Source organism: Lipotes vexillifer, unplaced genomic scaffold (assembly GCF_000442215.2).
Source record: "Lipotes vexillifer unplaced genomic scaffold, Lipotes_vexillifer_v1.1 scaffold582, whole genome shotgun sequence".
NCBI lineage: Eukaryota > Metazoa > Chordata > Mammalia > Artiodactyla > Lipotidae > Lipotes > Lipotes vexillifer.
In genome coordinates, this window is record NW_006799183.1 from 720,370 (window position 1) to 744,025 (window position 23,656).

The window sequence follows — 23,656 nt, forward strand, 5'->3', positions numbered from 1 at the left end:
TATATATATATATATATATATATATATATATATATATATATATATATAGAGAGAGAGAGAGAGAGAGAGAGAGAGAGAGAGAGAGAGAGATATCTACTTGTTTTAGGAGGCAGTCTAAGTAATCAAAGGTTTTAAAAAGAGACATTCAGGTAAGTAAACGTCACATCCCTATTTTCCAGGCATGTCACAAAACTATCACATCAATTTTTCCTTGCTTTTTCAGCTTTAGATTCCAAATAGTTAGCTACAACATTGCCAATCCCGTAAACACTCTTTTGTTAAATGATTTTGCTTTGATTTAAATAACTATTTTGATGCCACATTTCCAATATCTATGTGTTAGCCCAAATTTCTCATCCATAATGATTTTATAAAAATATACACATGCCATAAAATTGAATGACTTGCTTTATCAGAAGCAAATATTTATATTTGTATATGTGTTTCTTTACATACACACACACCTTATTCAAAATGGATTTAGTCAGTATTGGTATCATCTGATTATAAAACAAAACAAAATTGCACGTACAATTTAAAGTGTTTTCATACTTGTTATAGTTTAACAAAAATGGTAATGATTCTATTCAGTAATTTAGCCTTTAAGTGAAATATTTTTAAGTTAAAAATAGCTTCTTTTGTTTTAAACACTCATAAACATACTGAGTTAATTAAATCATTTCCTTTATTTAAAATAGGAGGTCATTAGATTGCTTTGTCCTACAGAGGGTCTGAGAGATGCTGGCCTATCTTACTTCACTCTCATAATTTTTTTCTTCTTCTCATTCTAGGACATGGCTTTAATTTGTAAACTGTGGTCTCCATAATTCAATATGTGGCACCACTGGCTACTGGTATGCTCAAAATAGGAGTTGAAAGTAAAGGATCTAAACCAGGGCATTAATATCTATTTTGCTCATATCTTGTCGCCATGCCAACCTTAAAATGAACATCAGGACAGGGCTGCATTCTGAGGTCTACCAATATCTTACCTTATTTTGGGTGTCTGGTGCATGCCCGCACTTGTGTGGGAACACAAAGGTAACATGCGTACCTTTAGTATTACATGTTTTGGTGTACACGTATTTATGTGGAGATATACATAGCCATAGCAATATAAAATTAATTATTATTTCTTATTATCCTGCACAGTACAGTCCCTAATATGTATAAGCAATATGCATTTTGTCATATATTCTTCTATTTTCTGAAAGCTGACCAAAATTTTACAGAAAATAAATATTTCTGTAAAAGGTAAGTACATGTAAATAAATAAAGGTACATGAAAAAAATAAGATGAAGAATAAATGGGCATCAACATTTATAAAGCATCTAATATACCTCAACTTCCCATCAGATTATTTGTAGGCTCTTTTCTTTCATTACGTTAAAGTAACCATTGCCTGCCAAAATGGGAGACATTCTAAATTAAGGAACAGGTGAAGTTTTTATGCTGTGTTCAGTTTTGGTATTTCACCTCTAGTGCCTTTATTTTAATTACAAACAAGTCATTACGAATACACAATATATTATCTTCCTCTTTAAGTATAAAACCTGCATAGAGTAACAGACAATATCATAGTTTTAACACTGTCCTACCCACATGTCTCATATATGTGTAGGTTTCATTGTATTTCCAAAATACAATTCTACTTAACAAAATTACTGTATGAAACTGTAAAGGAATTTTTAAAATACTTGCCTGAAATCCAAGGAGCTTTTCACTAGGCTTAATGTGCCTCTGAAATTCACATTCTATGGGCTGTATCACTTTGATTCCATCTTCATAAAAAACATAGAACATGTTCCCAATTCCCAGACCTTAGGAGTAAAAACACATTCAAAATTTCAAAATAAAATTATCAGAAACATTTACAACCAAAACTCAGTGCCCCTCACATTGCTGGTGAGAGATCAATTTGTGAAGTCCTATAATGCTAATAAAGCAATCTGTGTGAGACCTTTACCATATGCCCAAGCAACTCTGCAATATTATGCACACATTCTACTTCATCTCTCTGATCTGCAAGTCAGTGATTTCTTTAACATAATTCAACAAATGTTTCATATATTTAAAAGTAATTATAAATGGAGATAAACTCTTTGATACATAGATTATGTCTGCTACCATCCCTACTTAATTTAGGTGCTGATTAAGACATAAAAGTACTTTTTGAAGCATCATATGTATCCTATTTCTATTAGAGTTCCCTAAGGGAAATAAAATGGCATTCTTTGCAGGAATTTAGCTTATATAGAGACTTTTAGAAACAAAAAGACCAAGTCCCCCAGATTTTGGAGAATATGTATTTTCCTAAAATAATGTTTGTAAATATAATCCTACTAGAGGTCTTACATATCAGTTTTCATATTGACAAAGTTTGGGGTCTATTTCTCCAGTTTAAAATTTGAATTAATTTAAGGTCTTGCAAAAATCTCATTTAAATCATACTTCTAATTACTTTTCACAGTGCGGGTTTGGGTGTGTGACATCTCAGAAATTCATCTCACTTCTATTATATACCCACACCTCATGGGTACGGGATGCTACAGATTACAGACATCTGGAATGCCGTGGAGTTAACAGTGGTCTGCACCTGGGGACTTGTCACGTGTGATTGCACACCTGTTCTCTTTGTTTCCTCTGCTTCTGCTTTGTTCCAACATGTCCAGACTAAGAGCATGTAGTTCTCCCTTTCCTGATCCTCAACTGAGTACCTCATCCAGGTGTACTGGTTTGCACAATCATATTTATTCAGTATAAATACACCGCACATAATTCAGTGAGAGCCAATAGATAAACAATTATACTGAAATCTTGACAGTTTGAAGAGCAAAACATTGTTCTTTAAAATGCTTAACTTTTAAAAACATCTACTTTAAATTTTTACTTCACTTGAGGACACCTGCAAGGCCCATGAAGTCAAGCCTGAGGATTACAATAAAAGTTTATTGATTTGTAAAAAAAAAAAAAAAATTTGTTTATTCAACTTAAGCCACATTTATATGTTGTTAAATACGTTAATTTTAAAAGTCACCACCTATTCTTATGATTCAGAGGAAAATGTATTCGATCATAATTATCACTTTATTGGTGTTTATACAGAGTGAAATTATTTCTAATAATGCATATATATTTTAAATGATCCAGATTACCTTGACACATCTTATTATTGTTTTATAAATATTTTACAGTCCTCACATTTTAATACATGCAATCTTTATCAGTTAATTGTGCATTTTAATTCCAGAGCGCACAATGTTACAATGAGATATTCCAGAACAGTAGCAGAAGTAGCAAGAACTAAATTCAAGTTATGTCTTCATAAAATAAAATTTAAGAGTTGTCAGCTACAATTTATAATTATAGCTTTGAATACAGAGGGATCAATTCCATACCAAAAGGATAAAACGTACAAAAACTGCTTATGCAAAAAATTGATTTGTATTAGCAAGCTTCTGTGTAAACACTGTCAGAAGGTTGATGTGTGCTATGTATCAGTGACTAGCAAATTAACAATACTGGTAGTTGAAACTTGGATCTGATTTTCAGTTGTGTCAGTTACATACAAAGCTCATAACATTTTTTAATGAACATCACTATATTCTCCTTCAGGTACTGCACAATTCTGCTCCACAGTCAGGAGTCTGAATGTGTTTGAACTTGACAACTACTCTGAGTCCAGACAGTTTGCAAAGTTTCTTGAAGTATTCCCTGCCCTTATTCCTATGGATATTTTTATTGTGTTATTTTACTATATTCTGTGCACAGTACAGTCAGTGGGATTCCACAGATGAAAGTTCTTGAGCTGTATTTTCCTCTAAAACTCGCTTAATCCATCCAAATCACTTTCAAAACTGAAAGTCCATTTTCTTGCTTTTTAAAGTATGAGTTACATACACATCAGCATTTTTACAGAGTATAAGCTACTTTCCCAGTTACAAGTTATTGAAAAATACAGATAAAGTTATGCAAGGTTTAGTTTGCTTTTGCATTTTATTGTTTTTGGTGGGAATATGACTCCCTAGTGTTTACGAAACAGCAATGCCAACAAAGTATCATGTATAACTATGTTAAAATAATAAGATAAACTGAACACCTATGTATCAATCACTCCGCTATGAAATAAAACTTTATCTTCAGAGCCATCTGTGTATTCCTCTCTTCCCTAACTACACGAGGGATATTTTGCATTTATTTTCTTGCTAGACATATTTTGTTCGTCAATTACTACTTAGGTTTTAGCAGAATTTATAATCTGAATATATGATGCAGCTATATATCCTTTTAAATTTGCTGCTATAATAATTTGAATATACTAGGCACAGAATGATATGAATTACCTGATGCTTGAGTTGTGGTAATTGAAAACACATGCTGATTTTCACTTTGGGGCATTTGTTAGCTTAATCTGTATAGGAAGCAATAACATATGTTATTGTGTATGTTCATTATAACTATTAAGTTTCCATGCCCTAATCTTTTTTTTATTTTGGTGTGGGAGAATATAACAAAGAGAGATAAACTTAATTTTCTGAATTCAGACAGCTCAGAGGTAAATCACGACTACAGAACTTACTGTTGTATCACGGGAAAGTTACTTCCCATGTAATATCTGTGCTGTAATTTCTCCATCTCAAACTGGGAGACAATGATTAGATTTATGCAGCTGTTGTAAGAAGTAAATGAGATGGACAAAGGAAAACATGTAGCAGAGTGACTTGAACTCTTACTATGAGTTCAAGAAATGGTAACTGTCCCTCCTTTTTATGACTGACAGTATGTCTTCTTTGAAACATCAGTGGAAAAAAAAATGGTGAAATGGCATCTAACCAAAATGTGATTACTGTCCTCCTGTTTCCCTCAAATCTACCCTGTGAGATATACTACTAGTACATTTCAGTTTTCTATGAGATTGAATTCTACAAATGTGTGAGCCTGCTAAAAGAGCAACTTGATTTTCTAGTAGAGCAGTTCTCAAAGTTGATCCTTTCAGAGGGTCTGCAAAGTCAAAACTATGTTCATAATAATGCTAAGATGTCATTTGCATTTTTCTCTCTCATTCTCACAAATTAGATGCTTCCAAATGTGGAGTGTAGTTCTCAACAGGCTACCTGACATATGATGTTATGAGTGATATCACAACAGTTCAATGCAGAAGCAAATATAGGAATCCAGCATCTTTTATTCAGCCAGATATTTTAAAAATTTGCAAAATGTACAACAGTGAGTCTCCTCATTTTTTAGTATAACTTTACAAATAATGTGGTATTTATGCCTACATGTAATGGGTTATTTAAAACAAATAAATACATATTTTAATTTTCTGTTTTAATTTCTTATATGGTAAATGCAAGTGGATAGAAATAACCCACATAAACAAAAGCTCTTGGGAGTTGTCAATAATTTTGAGTCCCCAAAAGTCTGACAGCCATGTAGGTTTCAATGACCATTCTCTCCTCATTGATGCTTTCTATTGCAGTTTATTACGAAAGCTCTTGAATTCAGTAAAAGCCTTACCACTCTAGTCACGGTAAAGATTAGGACTATGTGCCGTTTTGTCTTTTTTCATCCCCTGTGAAGACAGACACAGGTACTTTGCCTTTTCCAGGTCAATTGTTAATCTAACAAAGTACAGTAGCACAAAAAAGTGATCCATAATTTGTTTTTTCTTTGTGAGCTCTTTTTCTTCTTTGTTTTTCTTTCTATACAGAGAGGACATGGCAAGAATTACTTGCAGTCTCATGAGAGAGAAGTATTTCCCAGAGGGTTTTTCAACCAATACTGCACCTTTAAATACATGAGATGGACTGAGGAAAAAAAGTATGTAATTCACATTCCTGTCTCAATCCTTTGAGGATTTCTACTCAAGAACAATACTGTATCATGATAATATAGTTACATTATGTATTATAAATTACATATATATTCCATCATTTATATCAAGAATAACATTTGGTTAATGTGTGATTATTGGATGAACATTTAAGTCAATAACAAAAATATTTTGTGATGTTTGCCTTCCTCTGACTTAAACCGCCATTACTTTCGCATTTAAATTATGATCAATGGCAAATTATAATCCTACAAAGCGCTGATTTGGTAACCAATCAAAGATAATTCAATGTTTGGTGTTAAAGACCTTTATTAGTTGATATTATATCATTCTTTTCCCTTTCAAGTGATCCTAAACTTACTCATATTTTTAATATAGAAGAAATCTTTTTTTTTTTTTTTTTTTTTTTTAGCTAAAGAAAAATATAGGCAAGAATAGATGGCCTATATTGCATTTCTCACCTTGAATAACTCAGCAGGGAGGGATTTTTGTTTCATGAATGTTCCCATTTTTGTACCTCTGTCTTTGGAGTTAAAACCCTTTTTACACACATAGCAATACCAAACCATCACACCTCCAATGTGATTTCTATGTTATGTTCAACTAAAATTAGACGGACTTCCTCTCTCATTCCTCTAGCAGGTATTCTGGGAGTGATTGTGTTAAGCTCTTTATTAGCCACTATTAATCCAGGAAAGTGGGTACTGTCTGAACATTATATATTGGTCAGAGTGATATTATCTAAAACCAGTCCTTTTAAGTCAGAATTCAATTTCCTGAACTTCCAAAGATATGCTGAAAAACTTGAATGCAAATTTACGTGATCCATTTCACATTTAATGATTAACATAGCAAAGGTTATAACATAATAGAGTATTTGTTTGCTATGTAGTTAATACTAGCTGAAATCATATGTATAATTATATAGGTACACATGTATATACATATATGCATACGTGTGTGTATACACATATATCTGAAAATGGTTATCTCTTGTCAGATTCATTTTTGATTTGAAAACAGGTTTATGAGATAATTTGAAGCGCTAAAATGTTGACATTTGTTTTCATCAGAGAAGGTAGGGAACTTGCAAATGAAAATATTGACAGCTTTCATCACTTCGGCGATGGCATCGCAGCGAGCCATTAGAAGGTGTGGTCTCTGCCTCACCCAATTATATGACTCACTAAGTCTCGTGAATTTAGAAGCGTTACCCTCTGAAAACTCTCCTTTTTCATTTTAAGTATTTCACCAAAATTATTGTGAGACAGTAATCTGGTCCTGAGCACCTTAGCAATTTTTCTTCTCTAAAAATAATTATACAGGAGGCTCAAGAAGCTCATTAAGCAGGCGTGCATGCTCCTGTATTTCCAATGTTCCCCTGCAGCATATAATGGTCTGGACAACAAAATGTGAAAAATCTCAGGCTAAAGGAGTTAAGAGCTGACCTGCTTCCTAGTATTCTTTTTTTTCCCACTTTGGTGATATTATAGTTCACAAAGCTAATCAGATGATGTAACATGTAAACTTTTTTGCAAGATTTCACTGTAATGTCTACTTGTACCTGGTGTTGGTTGGTGTTAATTAGCCCAACTAATACAGAAATTTATTTGAACCATTTCTATACTACATTTATGTGTGAACAGATTCATAAATATTTACAAAGAATAGAAGAGACAATTTTTGTAAATATGGAAAATATCAATATACATATTTTTGCTTTCAAATCATTGGATGTCACATCATGCCAGTATTTCCCAAAGTAGCTTCAGTTAAATATTGATTCTATAGGCATTCATCAAAATAATTTCATGTTATAATAAATTTAGAAAATTCTGTGTCATATAATGAACCACCCGACATCTCTCCTGAAAGTAGTACATTTAGAAGTTCAGCTTAATCCTGCAGGGAATAAAATGTTTTAAGTTCCTTTAATTCAATGCTTATACAAACATTTATTATTGTTAGACCTTATAACATACACCCAAACTGTTGCCTACTAAATAAATACTAGGAAATACTTTGTTAGATTATATTTGATAATAAGATCATAAAAATATTGTGGAAGAGACCCAATCCTACTGAATCTTTTAATGTGTATTTTGAAATCATATAGGTAGTAAAATTAGTTGACAGTAAGAATGATTTAGCCTTTAATTTACTAGATTGAAAACGTCTTTAGAGCAGATACTAGTTCTTATCTTTACATTTCCAGTACTTTCAAAGTGCTCTACATACAGTAGGCTCTTTAAAATATTTGTCAGTAAATGAGTGAGACACTTCTTCTCTTCGAAAACATTGTATTTTTACACTCCTGCTAACTTGACTCACGGCTAGAAAAGAACTGAAAGGTGAACTCAGAAACAGAGGACACTGCTTCATGCTTAAATATCCGTGTGATTAATAAGATAATATACACGAAATTCAGTAAAGTTGATTTAGCTCACAAAGTCCTGGATAAGCCAGATTCTGATGTATACATTTAAAAATAATTTTTCAGTTAAACAAAATTTTATAGATCTTACACTTGCATGTAAGTCATATGACATTATGAGAGGTGTTATCATTTTAAACTCTCTTTCCATTATTATTCACCTAAAAATGCTTGAAGTTCTTAAATGGGTTCTCCCTGAGATAAATTTCTCTTGGCCATGGTAAGAAGACAAGCATACAAACAGAAAGCACTGCTAGAGTGGAAATAAAAATGGACCACAGAAAAATGTTGTTCATATTAGTTATTATCCTATCTTTTAAAAACAGAGGTAGAAAATTGCTTTGGAAACTTTATTATTTTAATTATTTTTTATGAAATAACTGTACACACAGTTGGGGTTCAGTGATTCCTCAAGTTGGTCTATTATCTCTGGCCACATTATTATTACATGCAATCGTTTCTAATTGTAATGCCTTGCTGATAACTGTGGCATTATAAAAAGTAATTTACAGATTCCTATGAATCTGCGTCAAGTATATTATTATCTCAAATGTATTATTTTAAATCTTTTTATTTCAAAAAGCAAAATGCTCTGATGATAACTGTACATGAAATAAAAGATTTAAAAACTTTCCCCAAAAACATTTCTTGTATAAGTTTTAAAATTACCTGCAAAATGTACTAAATAGCTATGATTTCTCAAGCACATATTCTGTGTCAAACTAAGCCATGAAGAGTAAGCACATCGCTGATTGATGGAGAATAATTATTGAGAACATACATCTTCAAAGACTAACAAGAAAAATTTAAATAAATAAAAATGATTTCATATAATGAATCTCAGTGTGATTTTAATTAATCTGCAGGTCTATACTTTTAAGGGTAGTCTGAAGAATATTATATTATTATTACATATCAATGAGTATTATAAACTAATAATGTTAATGACTGTTATCAAGGTCAAATTATAAGGAAGAGTTGTTTCACATATTTTAAGGAGATATACATATCACAAATTTGCAAGGTGAGTCCCAAACTGTATATCAAGCATTGTTTTAGAAAAGTCTGGCTCAGAGAGGTAAAATGACTCATTCAAATTTTCCCAGCAATTAGCCAGCAAAGCTAGATCTGTGGTACCCAGAGAAATATTTGTTTAATCTCAAGAAGGAAGAGAGTATAAAGAAATGTCTAACGCGTATGTTAATCATGTCATAACTGTTTCAGTAATGATTGCATTTGTACGTTCAAATGTGAAATATCCAAGACGAATAAAATGAGAAGGTAAAGTTACACTAGAACCTCTTTAGTAAACTGGAGTTTAAAGGAGCCTTTATGAAAGATTTGAGGAGAAAGAAATACCAAGGACACACAAAAAATAAAGTGTTATGCTCATCTTTTACTAATTTTAATGGATCTAAATATTCTAAGATACTTGGACAGTATCTAGCACATTATAAGGGCTCAATAAGTGTGTTCTGGTTACTGATATTGTTATTATTCTGCTTCAATAATTTTAGGAAGCTATAAGTGGGGAAGAGAAAGCTTTTCTAGGATGGATCCTGAAGGCAGTTATTTTGGCCATTGCTTACCAGGAGTGTAATGCTGACTTATCGATAATTTTCTCCTAAGAATTTAACTACAGCACGTGGGTTATTTGAATACCTGGGCAAACACATTCCTCTTGGCCTTTGTGACTAATTAAGAAAAACAAAGACAATAATAAATGACTGTGGATGGCATTTATTGAGTGCAGACTATATTTAAGGAGTTGATAAAACAACCCTATTGAGAATTAACAACTACCCTTATTTTTGAGATGAGGAATTTGTGACATAAAAAAGCCCTAGGTTACATAACGGTGCAGACTGGATTTGAATCCATGTCCTTCAAGTTTATAAACTATTTTCTTAAATAATTTATTATAGTCCCTTCATAAGGCAATAGTTTTTATAATTCTTCTTTTTCTAATCTAAATCATGGTTTATTACATAAATTATGTTTAAGCTTGCTTTCATTTACTTGACTAATTTTAATTTTATACTCTTAAAAGCATTTCCATATATTGTAATATAACTTCCTGATTATATATCAAAAATAAATCAAGCTGATGAGGAGTTATAAATATGTTTAATGGTAGCAGTTTACAGAAGAATACTGATTTATGATCAAATAAAAATACTGAGTCAAAATAAAAATGAATAAGGCAATTATTAGAACTGATAGTCAATACATCTAAAAGTTAAGCAAAATAATCACAATAATATAAAAATAATGGAATTTACTACCTTCTTCTCTCCATAATATGTTAGCTACTGCAGCATGTTTAAAAGAAAAAGGAGAAAAAGAAAAATGAGTAAAGAGTGATTCAATTACATAGTAATATAAATAACTATTAAAGAGGTCACAATCTCTAAGGCAGAACATGCACATAAAAATAGTGAGGATGAACTCAACAATCTATATTAATAAAACAGTAAGATGCTGGGAGTATAATAATGTTCTATTCATGTCTTGAAATAGCCAATTCTTCTTTGGAATAAAGATTTTGTTAATAGACAAAAAAAATTCTATGTATCACTGAAAATAATGGTATATTTAAGTTAATTTTAATAAAATATATCTTTAGAACACACATTAGTAAAGACTATTTATTTGACAGCTTAGTTAAAAGTTACTAACTGAAACAGTTATAATTTTAGAATTCTAAGTAATGCTTCAACGTAATGTGCAATATTCCTGAGCAAGATGAGTTCTTGTAAATACAGGATTTTGAACGCAGAAATAGCCTATTTTTAAGTAGTATATGCTTTCACTTTTTAAGCCAGCATAATAAAATATATCTAAATATATCTTGTTTATTTCAATGCACAATAATGCTTCATATTAAATTATTCCTGGACAATAGGTTTATTAAATACTGTATAGGGACTAAATCAACATAGAGTTAAAATATTAAGACAGAAATAAAGAAAAATACCAATTAAAAAAATATTCTCAACAAAATGCCTGATTCCCTTACTAATCCAAATTTATCTGATTCTATATAATTTCTCTTTTTTTGAAGTATAGTTGATTTACAATTCTATTAGTTTCAGGTGTACGTATATACTTTCAAAGCAGAATAATACTGGCGAAAAGAAAATGTAACTAAAGGAACAGCTCATCCACATCTAATTACTTCCTGCGTATGTTAACCATATTAAACATAATCACTTTTTAAAAACTAAATCCTGATCGCCAGTGTAGCAGAGCCAAGACTGGAATCTAGCACTCCTAGCTGGAGGGTGGAGGTCCAAGTCATGCAGTTTTCAGCACCTACCATAGTATAAAAAATACTTTTTTGTAGAGTAAGCTTTTTTTTTTGAGATTCTTGGCATTTGTAATTCTTTAGCAAATACTTATTCAAATATGCATTCATGGTACTTGCATCCCCTCAGCACATTTTGTGCTGCTGCTCTTGTTGCCTATGGTGTGCTTGGAATGAATATGTAAAAGGACAGATCCTAGTCACAAGGAGAGAAAACCATGCTAAAAATGATTATAAGCATGTGATAAATGCAGTTAGAGAAACAAATATCAGGTTTGGTGGCAAGCGACAGGACAGGATAGTCACCTTCAAGGGGCAGAAGCAGGGCAGTGGAGGGACCACTTCATTGGGCTGCTGCTGCGCAAGCAAGATGACGCCACCCAAGCTTACAAGGGGGTGTCGGCGCAGGAGGAATGAGATGTTCAAGGTATATCAACGGGACACGTTATAACGTATTCAGCGAAATTTAAGTAATTGGATATATTTGGAGGGCAAAACTGATAGAAGATACAGCTGGAGAATTTGACCCTGACAAGGTCAAGAAAGTCTTTTATATTACATGATACACAGGAGATTAAGTTTTCTTCTGTAGGCTCAGGAAAGATGGAGCCATGATTAGACTAATTTTATTTTTCCGGCTTATAAACAAAGGTAAGTAGACCTATGTTTACTCATATCTCCACCGATGGAATATGGTGTGACAATCGTGTGCCAGGCATTGTATTCAGCGCTACCATACACAGAATAAAACACACCCAGGCTCTGTGCTAATCAAGTTTATACACTAGTTGAGGGGGGGGGGAACTGGATTCAAATCATGTAATTTCAAAATTACAAATTTAATATGTTATGACAGAAAGGAACACAGTAATGTGAATGCTTTTAATGAGTGGATTAGGCATGGTCAGTGAAACTGGGGGAAACGTCCTTAATGGTGATGGTGAAGGTGAAGTCTGAAACATGAAGAGGAGGAACCCAGGCAGGGTTGTAGGAATCGGACTCCCAGACATAGGAAAAGCATGTACAAACCCTAGTGGGTATGTCAAAGCACAGCTGTTTTATTATTATTCTTATTACTTCGTCCTGCCACTTGTGGGATCTTAGCTCCCTGACCATGGATTGAACCCGGCCCCTCAGCATTGAGAGCACAGAGTCCTAACCACCGGGCTGCCAGGGAATTCGCAAGCACTGCTATTTTAAAGGACTAACGACAGATATTTTTAAGACATGCAATCATTTATGAGAAAGTACCAAAAATACATGGTTTGTAATATTAATACCAGATAAGGTAAAATTCAAAGCACTATATAATGAATTTAAAATTATATAAACTAAAAACATAGTATTAAAATATGAAGCAAAATTATTAGGACTAGATACAAAATTTATAAACCAACCATCACATTCTGCTGCTTTAACTCATCACCTTCGGTATTTGAAAAATGAAGGGAAAAAAACACAAAGTTCAATAATACAGTTATTATGACTAAATTAGTGTTTTCATAATGAATGTTCTGTGATAAAAACAGGAAGTGTTTTCAAGTTTTCTTGAAAGATAATCAAGAGTAGTCACAAAGTAACTGGAAAATAGAAAGTCTTTCTGTATTCTGTAAGTATATTCCAATAATCATAAATTGTTAAGACATTTTCTGACAACAATAAAGCAAATATAAAAATGTATTACAAGTGTTTAAACCCACTAAATCCTTCAACAAATTAAATATTTAAAAAATCAAATATAATAATAATTCATATAAAACAACAAAAATGCAAAAATAAAATTCAATATGTGGACCCAAAGACTTTTGGCCAAAAGATAATGCATAGGCTTAATTAATTCATCGCTGAACAAAATATATGAGGGAGGGAGAGAGAGAGGAAAAAAGTAGAAAGAGGAGGAGATGGGAAGTTGGGAAAGAGGGAAAAAAGAAGAAATGTTTGTAGCTATGATAATTTTAAATTAATGTAGAATCTTTTGGTAATAAATTTAATAATCTATATCATAAAAATTCCAAGGAACTATAAGTATCCAAACTGAATGTAAAGAAGAAATTTGAATAAAAATAACCATGGTGCTAATTAAACCACTTTCAAAAATAGTTTCTTCCCAAGATGCTCTTAGAGTCTAAGGCTTATATAAAAAGTACTTACTTTCAAGAATTATATAATTCCAGTTGTATTCAGTGTTGTTCGAATGTAGATCAAGATGGAAATGTTCCCATTCAGTTTGTAAAGTCAGCAAAAGGGATGCCAATAAGTGATAATAATAGCAAAGCAAAGAGAATTACAGGATACTTTCACTAATGACAAAAATGACAAATAAAATGCAAGCGAAATACACCAGGATATTAAAAGTTTGATCATAGACAGGAATCCTTTTGGAATGAAAAAAGGATTTGGTAGAAATTTAGTTAAGAAATCAATTCATCTGATATAATATATTAGAATATCAAATGAGAATGACAAATATAAATTTAAAAACGTAATCTGATGAAATGTATCACATATTACTAAGTGTAATATACTCTTACTAACCTGGCAAACTAAGAGTAAAGGCATATTTTATATTAATATAAATGTGTTTGTTAAATGTTAAAAATTAACTAGAAATTTGACAAACCACTTTATTATGCCCAGAAACAAATATAAATTATATAAGCACTATAAATTGTAAATAAAATAATCAAAATTTGAAGCTAAAATGAGTCTCAAAGGTTAAATTAAAATGACACATAAAAATCACAAGAGAATTCAGTTAGGTGACAAGACATAAGATAACTACCCCAAATTCTATATTCTTATGTAAGAATGAGAAGATACAATAGAAGATTTCATTTACAATAGCCTCAAAGTGTAATATATCAATGATTTACTAAAATATAAAAAATACAGCAAATCAAGTGTAACATTCACTAAAAATACACTAGATGGGACACTATATTACCCCTAGATCAAGAGAATAAATCTTATAAAGATAAAATTTATTCTGAAAATACTTAATTTAAAAATGTCAGGTATTGTTATTGTCTGTTTAGAATATGTTTTATATATTTATTGTACAAAGTCAGAATGTGCATTACATTAAAAAAATACTTTGAATTCAATTACACAGGTAAAATAACCAAGTCTATTTTCCTTATATGACTTTTCAATATTTTTTTAATTTTTACATAAATGTGTACATGAAACGGGGAGCTTCTGACACAATATACAAATATGTGACAGATAAAAATTCATTTATCATACCTGGCTAGTCTAATCTTAATCACTGTGCACTATTCCATCATATGGATTTCTACTTTTTAAAAATACAATTGTTCATTGTTTGTCAACTTAAACCTAGTACCTAAATCAAAGACTAGTATAAGTGATAGGGACTCAATAAATATTTTTGGTTGATCAGTCATATAGATGTATGCATGTATACGTACATGAACATGTGTGTGAGCACTGCAATGACCCTCTTTCTAGCTACTTTTTTCCATTAGCATACAGCTCTACAAGACAGACGTCTGGCTATGTTTAAAGCCATTGACACCTGTTGCCAGGTGGCTTTCCAAAAGGTTGCTGTCAGCACCATCAGCTGTCCAGGAAAGTATTCATCCCACTACACTCAAGGTGGACTATTAATGTGTATGTGTGTATGAGCATGCATGTGTGTGCAAGCTTACTAAGTGTGAATAAATATTATCTCTTACATATACTAGTTTGCTTTTAAATTATATTGACTCTGCTTGCACATATATAAATAAAACTTTCCTCTATTTATATACTTAATCGCTTATCTATTGGGATGTAACTTGATAATTTTTACATTTTTAATAGCTGCTTATAGATTAGAATAACTCTGTTTTGTCACATTAATTTATTCTTCATAAAATATAAACAGCAACCTATAATAAATGCAAGCTTGATGATGCCACTCATTTGCTTAAAAACATAATGCATGTATCTGTGTGTGTGTGTGTGTGTGTGTGTGTGTGTGTGTAAGCTCAAAATCTTTAGCATAGCACATATGGTCTTCCATGATATGCCTGTGTCATCCTAAAGTCACATTCCAAACATCAAGTCATTTTGAATCTCTTCATTGTTACACATGTATTACATTTGCATGAATAGCCTCACCAAAATTCTTCACCTAACTTGACCTTAATTGTCCTTTAAGATCCAACTTAGCTTTAATCTATAGTTTAGTCTGTCTGGAACCAGGAGTTGGGTTAAATGACTCTTTTTCTCTACATATGAGATCCTATGAAACATCTGTGGCCTTCCATAATGTACCATACCTACACTATCTGTCCTGAAATCTTTCATTTATAATTAGATAATGAAAACCTCAAAGTTACAGACCTCCAGTATTCAATACTTATCCACAACTTAACTGAAATGTAAATTTCTTTTTGAAGATAACATATGTCTTAAAATGAAAATGTGGTTCAATGGAACAGATGTGTAGACATCCAGAACTTTTATTAATGCTCTTTTCATAAATTGCTTTATTTTGTAAATTAGGGACTTGCAATTATATTCAAATGATGGATGCCATATTAAGTATGCTGTCTCTATGAGAAAACACATGTGGAGGGTGAATATTACATAAGCAAAAGCAATTACATAGTTAACTATGGAGCAGCATGCTATAGCACTGAACAGCTATTTTCCTTGGCTACTCATGTGTAAATTGCTTGGCCTTTCAACTAAATAAGTTTTTTGCTCATCCTTGTCTTTGTCTGAAAGTGTAAGGTTGGCACCAGTGCAAAACATTTTTTGATAAGCTACATTTATGTAAGTGTAACATTTTAGCTAGATGTCTTATTGACTGTTTCTTCATTTGGACTTAAAAAATTGACTTAACTTCAGAAGGCAAATGAAAAAGGGCAACGGCAAAAGAAAATATAGATAAAAATTGAATGTATCTGAAAAAATGTGTGGTTTGTGTCATGGTAGTTGAAATTTCTTTGAATGTACATATGGAGAAGGAAATGAGACATTAAAACATACTATTTTGGGGATGGAAACTATATAAGATATGCCAAATACACTGCCTGCCATATGCCAAATTCAAAGCCACTTTTAAGTGAAACTGTCACTCTTCTAGCACTGACTGAAGACGATTCTCCCAGTACTGCAGATTCCCAACCTAGTGTCTAGAATTATCTGATTAGGCTATAGTGCCAAGCTTACATTAAAGCATACAACCTGAAACTAGAGATGACTCCATGGTTTTAAATTCTATGAAGTGATGACATAGGATAATAATATTCTTTTGGGGGTGTAATTTGAATCAAGAAATCATGTTAGAAAGCCAAGAGTACAGAGAACTGGAATTGTAAGAATGCATGGCAAAAGGCACCATGACATAGAATTAGGGCTGTGATAATTTGTGATCATGCAGATCAGGATTCAATTAGATGTGAACAGGAGGAAGACCTATGCAACACATGGGAGAAGCAAGAGTCTCAGCTGTTGTCTATGTAAAGTTGGTTTCTAGGTTCTGAATGCAAATACATCTCTGACTGCTTCACATTGCCAGTTCAACATTCACATCCATTTTTAAATAACCTATACTTAACCAAAGAGAGAGAGTCTACTCCTGGCAACAAAGTGAGTCAGATTGAAACCAAGGCAATCTAAGAATTATACCCATGTCAAGAGGTAGAACTGTCATTATACACAGGTGATGTGATAATACATACAGAAAAACCTAAAGACTCCATACAAAATACTAGAACTGATAAATGAATTCAACAAGGTAGCAGGATACAAGACTAACATACAGAAATTGGTTTCATTTCTTTACACTAACAATGAAATATCAGAAAGAGAATGTAAACAAACAATCCCTTTTACAATCACATCAAAAAAAAAAAAAAATTAGGAATGAACCTCACCAAGGAGGTGAAAGACTTATATGCTGAGAACTATAATAACAGATAAAGGGAATTGAGGATGACTTAAAGAAATGGAAAGATATCCAGTGCTCTTGGACTGGAAGAATTAATATTGTTAAAATGGCCATATTACCCAAAGCAATCTACAGATTTAATGCAATACCTACTAAAAAAAACCTATGACCTATTTCACAGGACTAGAACAAATACTCCTAAAATGTATATGGAACACTAAAAGACCCAGAATTGCCAAAGCAATCGTGAGCAAAACGAACAAAACTGGAGGCATAACCCTCCTAGACTTCAGACAATACTACAAAGCTACAGTAATCAAAACAGCATGGTACTGGAACAAAAACAGACATACAAATGAATGGAACAGAATAAAGAGCCCAGAAATAAACTTATACACCTATGGACAATTAATCTTCGACAAAGGAGGCAAAAATATACAATGGAGAAAATACAGTGTCTTCAGCAAGTGGTGTTGGGAAAGGTGGACAGCCAAATGTAAATCACTGAGGTTAGAACACACCTTCACACCATACATGCAAATAAACTCAAAATGGCTTCGAGACTTAAATATAAGACAAGACATCATAAAATTCCTAACAGAAAACATAGGCAAATCATTCCCCAACATAAATCATAACAATGTTTTCTTAGGTCCGTCTCCCAAAGCAATAGAAATAAAAGCAAAAATAAACAAATGGACCTAATCAAACTTATAAGCTTTGCACAGCAAAGGAAACCACAAAACAAAAAGGCAACCTACGGACTGGGAGAAAATATTTGCAAATGATGCAACGATAAAGGGCTTAATTTGCAAACTACACAAACAGCTCCTATAACTCAATAACAAAAAAACAAACAAGCCAATCAAAAAATGGACAGAAGACCTAAACAGATATGTCTCCAAAGAAGACATACAGATGGCCAATAGGCACATGAAAAGATATTCATCAACACTAAGTATTAGAGAAATGCAAATCAAAGCAACAATGAGGTACCACCTCACACCAGTCAGAATAGCTATCTTTTAAAAATCTACAAATAATAAATGCTGGAGAGGGTTTGGAGAAAAAGGAACCCTCTTACACTGTTGGTGGGTTTGTAAATTGTTGAAGCCACTATGGAAAACAGTATGGAGGTTCCTCAAAAAACTAAAAATAGAGTTTCCATATGATCCAGCCATCCCACTACTGTGCATATACTCAGACAAAACTATAATTTGAAAAGATACATGCATCCCTATGTTCATAACAGCACTATTTACAATAGCCAAGACATGGAAACAGTTATATATATATATAACTGAGTCACTTTGCTGTACAGAAGACATTCAACACAAGATTGTAAATCAACTATACTTCAATAATTTTTCTTAAAAGAATTATTCCCATGTCAAAGATTTAAGCTATTGCATGAAACAAATGAAAATGGTCCCCATCTTTCCTTCCAATGCCAAACCAAGTAAGCATAGTGTCTGTAGTGGTTATAACATGATGAGTAAGAAAGTATCTCAAACTCAGCGGCTTAAAACAACAAAAAGCATTTATGTCTTTATGGAGGTTTTTTGGCCAGAGGGGGCGCTCTGGCTTGGGGTTTCTCATGAGGCTTCAGTCATCTGCAGGCTTGACTTGGGCTGGAAGATCCACTTCCATGCAGGTTCACTTGAATGGCTGGGAATTTCGTGCCAGCTGTTGGCAGGAGGCTTCAGTTTACTCCTGGGACTCACCCCAAGGCTGCTTAAGTGTCCCCCTATGCTGGCAGTTGGCTTTCTCCATAATAAGTGATCCAAGAGAGCAAGGCAGAGCCATAATGCCCTTCATGAACCATCTTCAAAAGCCATACACCTTCCCTGTACCCTACTTTATTTATGATAGAGAGAGACCTGATCTGTTTCAGTGTGGGAAGAGACTACAAGGGTGAGTGAAACAGAAGAGGAGGAACATTAGGACCATGCTGGACACCACTCAATGTTAGTGTAACAGACTGCTTACTAAGCAAATATCGAGAAAACCTAACTTCCTCTTAGCCAGATTGCCAAGACCTAAGCTTCTCTTCGTATAGAAATTCTAAGCCTACTACTGTCAGGAAGCGACTCGATTTTGAGAATTCTTCACACAAATGACTGGCTGTGGTTTTCACATGATAAACAATAAACAGTGACATTATTAAACAACTGTGGGTAATTAGTTGCAGATATATAAGAGAACAACTTTGCCTTCTAATTCACTTATACACCCTGCTATTTTAGGTAGATGGCAAGCAAAGTTACTTCCTCTTTTGCTTTGACTTCCTCATCTAGAAAATACACCACATGGTGAATTAGAGAATATGAAAAATAAAATGCTTATCACACATTTTAAGTAGTACATGGCACATAATGTTATATATATATATATATATATATATATATATATCTCCTAAGTAGAACTCAAGATCATCATACCTATAGAAATTAAATTAATAGAGAGGTAGCCAAAAAAAAAAAGTTGCATAAAAGTATATTCTAACCTATCATTAGGGCTACCAGAGGATTCTCTTTATTATCATTTGAGAGAACAAAATTAGTAGAAAAATAGAAGACTACTTGGATGTTAATTAGCATAAGCGCAAAGAAATAATTAAAGATGGTAGACTTTAAAGCTGTAGCAATGAATATCAGTTTTTATAAAAGGGTATTATTTCTAGCAATTTTTATCCCTCTCGTATTCTGAACTCCCCACTATTTAATATGTATTCAAATATACATATTTAATATATTTATATTACATACAATGTTAACACATGGATCTAGTTATATTTAAACATGGTATAAAATAAAAGATATGCATTCTCTGAAGGAAACTGGCTACATTAAAAAGTCATTTATCATTCAGGTAAGTGAAGATCTTTAGATAAATATTTTGAGAGGGAAATTACACATTATAATCCACAAATGCATTAAATATCATGATATTTAAGGCATTCTGGTTAAATATATAGTTTATAATTCTGTTACATTTGCTTATCTCTAAAGACATTACAAAACAGATATAAAACAGGGCAATGAAAGCCAGCAGACACCTTAACAACATAATCACTGAAGTAGGCCGTAACCTTAGCATTGGAAATTTCGTCACAAGATTAGTCGTCACAAGATTTAAAAATATATTGGACTTTACACTGCCTGAGAAAGTGTTCATGTAGAAGATGACATAATGTCTCATAAAACAAGCTGATTATAAGTTAACAGAGGTTAGCTTCTTCTTGGAACAGATTTCTAAAGAAACTGCATGACATACAACAGAAAAGCAGGCAGTATGAAGATTTTATGAGCATTCAACGAGCTAAAAATGTTCAGTTGCTTAGAACAGTGCCTGGCATGTGCACACACACACAAACACAGTAGTGTATGTATACACACAACACATGTTTATATACATAAGTGCACATGTACTTTTTTGAAAATGAATATGTATTTTTGCTAAACATACATATAAACATAACTTCAAAGATAAGAACTTTATATTATGACTCAAAAATGAAGCAACTTGCAGCAGTAATATGGCTTATATATCTTGTCTTGTATTGCAGAGAAACAGTATAATATTTGAGTGTACAGTGTGGAGGAACAGATATTTACATGCCCCTTCAGACACTCCTTCTCATATATGAAAAGCCTTATTAGCAGGCCAATGGCAAGTTCCACAGTAAATTCAATTTGCTTTTTAAAATTGGTTCAAGTGCTTACATTGTGTTGATTAAAGTGAATTCCATCTTGCTTTTGATTTGCTTTTACACAATAGCTCCAGGCTCGGCACTGTTAAACAATAATGTGAAACCTGACATTCTCAATCTGTTAAATCCCCATCCTATAGCAATAAGGTTACGTATTGTTGGATTGAAAGGATGGCTAACCCTAGAACTGAAATTTTCTTCTCCAAAGTACCTTAAATATGTGTTTGTTCTCATACAATTTTATGATAGAGAACCCAGATATGTGTTATATAGTAAGAATTTTGATGTAACAAATGTTAATTGGAGAATTACAAACTAATAATGACATTCATAAAGGAATTCCAGCTTATTCATGGAAGAACTTGTGATCTTAAATTACAAAATATCCTGATGGTCCCAAGATGAGTTAGCTGTACACAGCACATCCAACTTGTTCATTGAGCCATTTGTTGAATAGGATTAGGCCAATTCAATGTTAGCCTGATGTCTCTCTTACTATTTTTTCTGGGATAATTTTTCTTTTATCTGACATAATTCTGAAAGTAGTATTTAATCAAAAGACGTTAGTCTCTCTGTTTTGCTCATGTTAGTGGAGAGCAAATGGCAGGTCCTGCTTAAAATGACATAAGCTGTTAGGTTCTCAACTTTTCAGGGCATTGTCACTTACTACTCTGTTTTCCTAAAAATCCTGAGGTATCCTAGTTATTAGGATTTTTTAAAATATTTTTTTGATGTGGACCATTTTTTAAAGTCTTTATTGCATTTGTTACAATACTGCTTCTGTTTTATGTTTGGTTTTTTGGCTGCTAGGCCTGTGGGATCTTAGCTCCCCAACCAGGGATCAAACCCTCACCCCCTGCACTGGAAGATGAAGTCTTAACCACTGGACCACCAGGGAGGTCCCTAGTTATTATAATTTACCTACATGTTTTAAAAACATATTATTTAGATGAAGTCAGACTCATGGTGTTTTAATTTGCAAATGATATGACCGATTAGGGATTAATATACAACATATAAAAATGGTTCATACAACTCAACATCAAAACAAACAAACAAAAAACAAAAAGCAACCACATTAAAAAATCGGCAGAAGAACTGAATAGATAATTTTCCAAAGAAGACATGTAGGTGGCCAACAGGCACATGAAAAGATGCTCAACGTCTCTAGTCATTAGGGAAATGCAAATCAAAACCACAATGAGATATTAACTCACACTTGTCAGAAAGGCTATCATCAAAAGGAACAAAAATAACAAATGTTGGCGAGGGTGTGGAGAAAAGGGAACCCTTGTGCACTGTTGGTGGGAATGTAAATTGGTGCAGCCACTCTGGAAAACAGTACAAAGATTTCTCAAAATACTAAAAATAGAAGTACAAAACAACCCAGCAATTCCACTCCCAGGTATATATCCAAAAAAACCAAAAAGGAATTCGAAAAGATACATGCACCCCAATGTTCATAGCACCATTATTTACAGTTGCCAAGATATGGAAGCAACCTAAGTGTCCATCAACAGCTGACTGGATGTGGTGTATATATATAATGGAATAGTACTCAGCCATAAAGAGAATGAAATTTTGCCATTTTCAGCAACACGGATGGACTTGGAAGGCATTATGCTAAGTGAAATAAGTCAGACAGAGAAAGACAAATACTGTATGATGTCACTTATATGTGGAATCTAAACAATACAACAAACTAGTGAATATAACCAAAAAGAAGCAGACTCACAGATAGAACAAACTAGTGGTTACCAGTGGGGAGAGGCAACATAGGGGTGGGGAAGTGAAAGGCACAAACCATTGGGTGTAAGATAGGCTCAAGGGTGTACTGTACGTCATGGGGGATATAATCAGTATTTTGTAATAACTGTAAATGGAAAGCAACCTTAAAAATTGTTAATTTTTTAAATTTGAAAGTAAAAAAAAAAAAAGATTCAATAGTGTATTTAAAAAGGGATGACAATATAGTGAAACCAGAAAAATGTCTGAAGTCATCCACAGTTTTTTGTTTGTTTGTTTTTGTTTTTTCTATGCTTCTTACGTTGTTCCATTAAAACTCCTGGTCATAATGCTACCTGATTTTAAATCTCCAATCTTTCAGGAGCCTTCTCTGTGGGACATTGTCATCCCTGGTTTTAAAATGCCTGAAGATGAGATTGAGAAACAAAATTCTTCCTCATCACATTAGAAGGGAAAATTAAAACCTGAAGGAGTGACGTCAGTGTCTAAAAGCAGGTAAAGAAACCACCACTACACATTAAGATTAGAAATCTGGAGTTACTGCCCATATTACTTTAACATGTATCGTCTTCTCAATTTGAAACCTTACTGCTACTCCTGGGAGCTGCTACTTCAAACTGTTACACTGGAGAAACAATGGTGGAAAATCATAAAAGGAATAAACTGTCTTTTTAATTGGGGTATAGTTGCTTTACAACCTGAAAGCAACACAATA

General features: G+C 32.8%; 1 protein-coding gene across 3 annotated transcripts in view; it reads right to left on the reverse strand.

Annotated features, from left to right (window-relative positions):
• FSTL5 (follistatin like 5) overlaps positions 1-23,656 on the reverse strand; it is a 651,623-nt gene that overhangs the window by 84,073 nt on the left and 543,894 nt on the right. For 2 of the 3 annotated variants that reach the window (XM_007471501.1, XM_007471503.1), the window contains exons 10-11: positions 10,557-10,583; positions 1,703-1,821 (exon numbers count right to left, since the gene is read on the reverse strand). In XM_007471501.1, coding sequence (XP_007471563.1) covers positions 1,703-1,821; positions 10,557-10,583 — 146 coding nt within the window. The remainder of the gene's footprint in view (positions 1-1,702; positions 1,822-10,556; positions 10,584-23,656) is intronic. The other variant, XM_007471502.1, reaches the window with a different exon arrangement.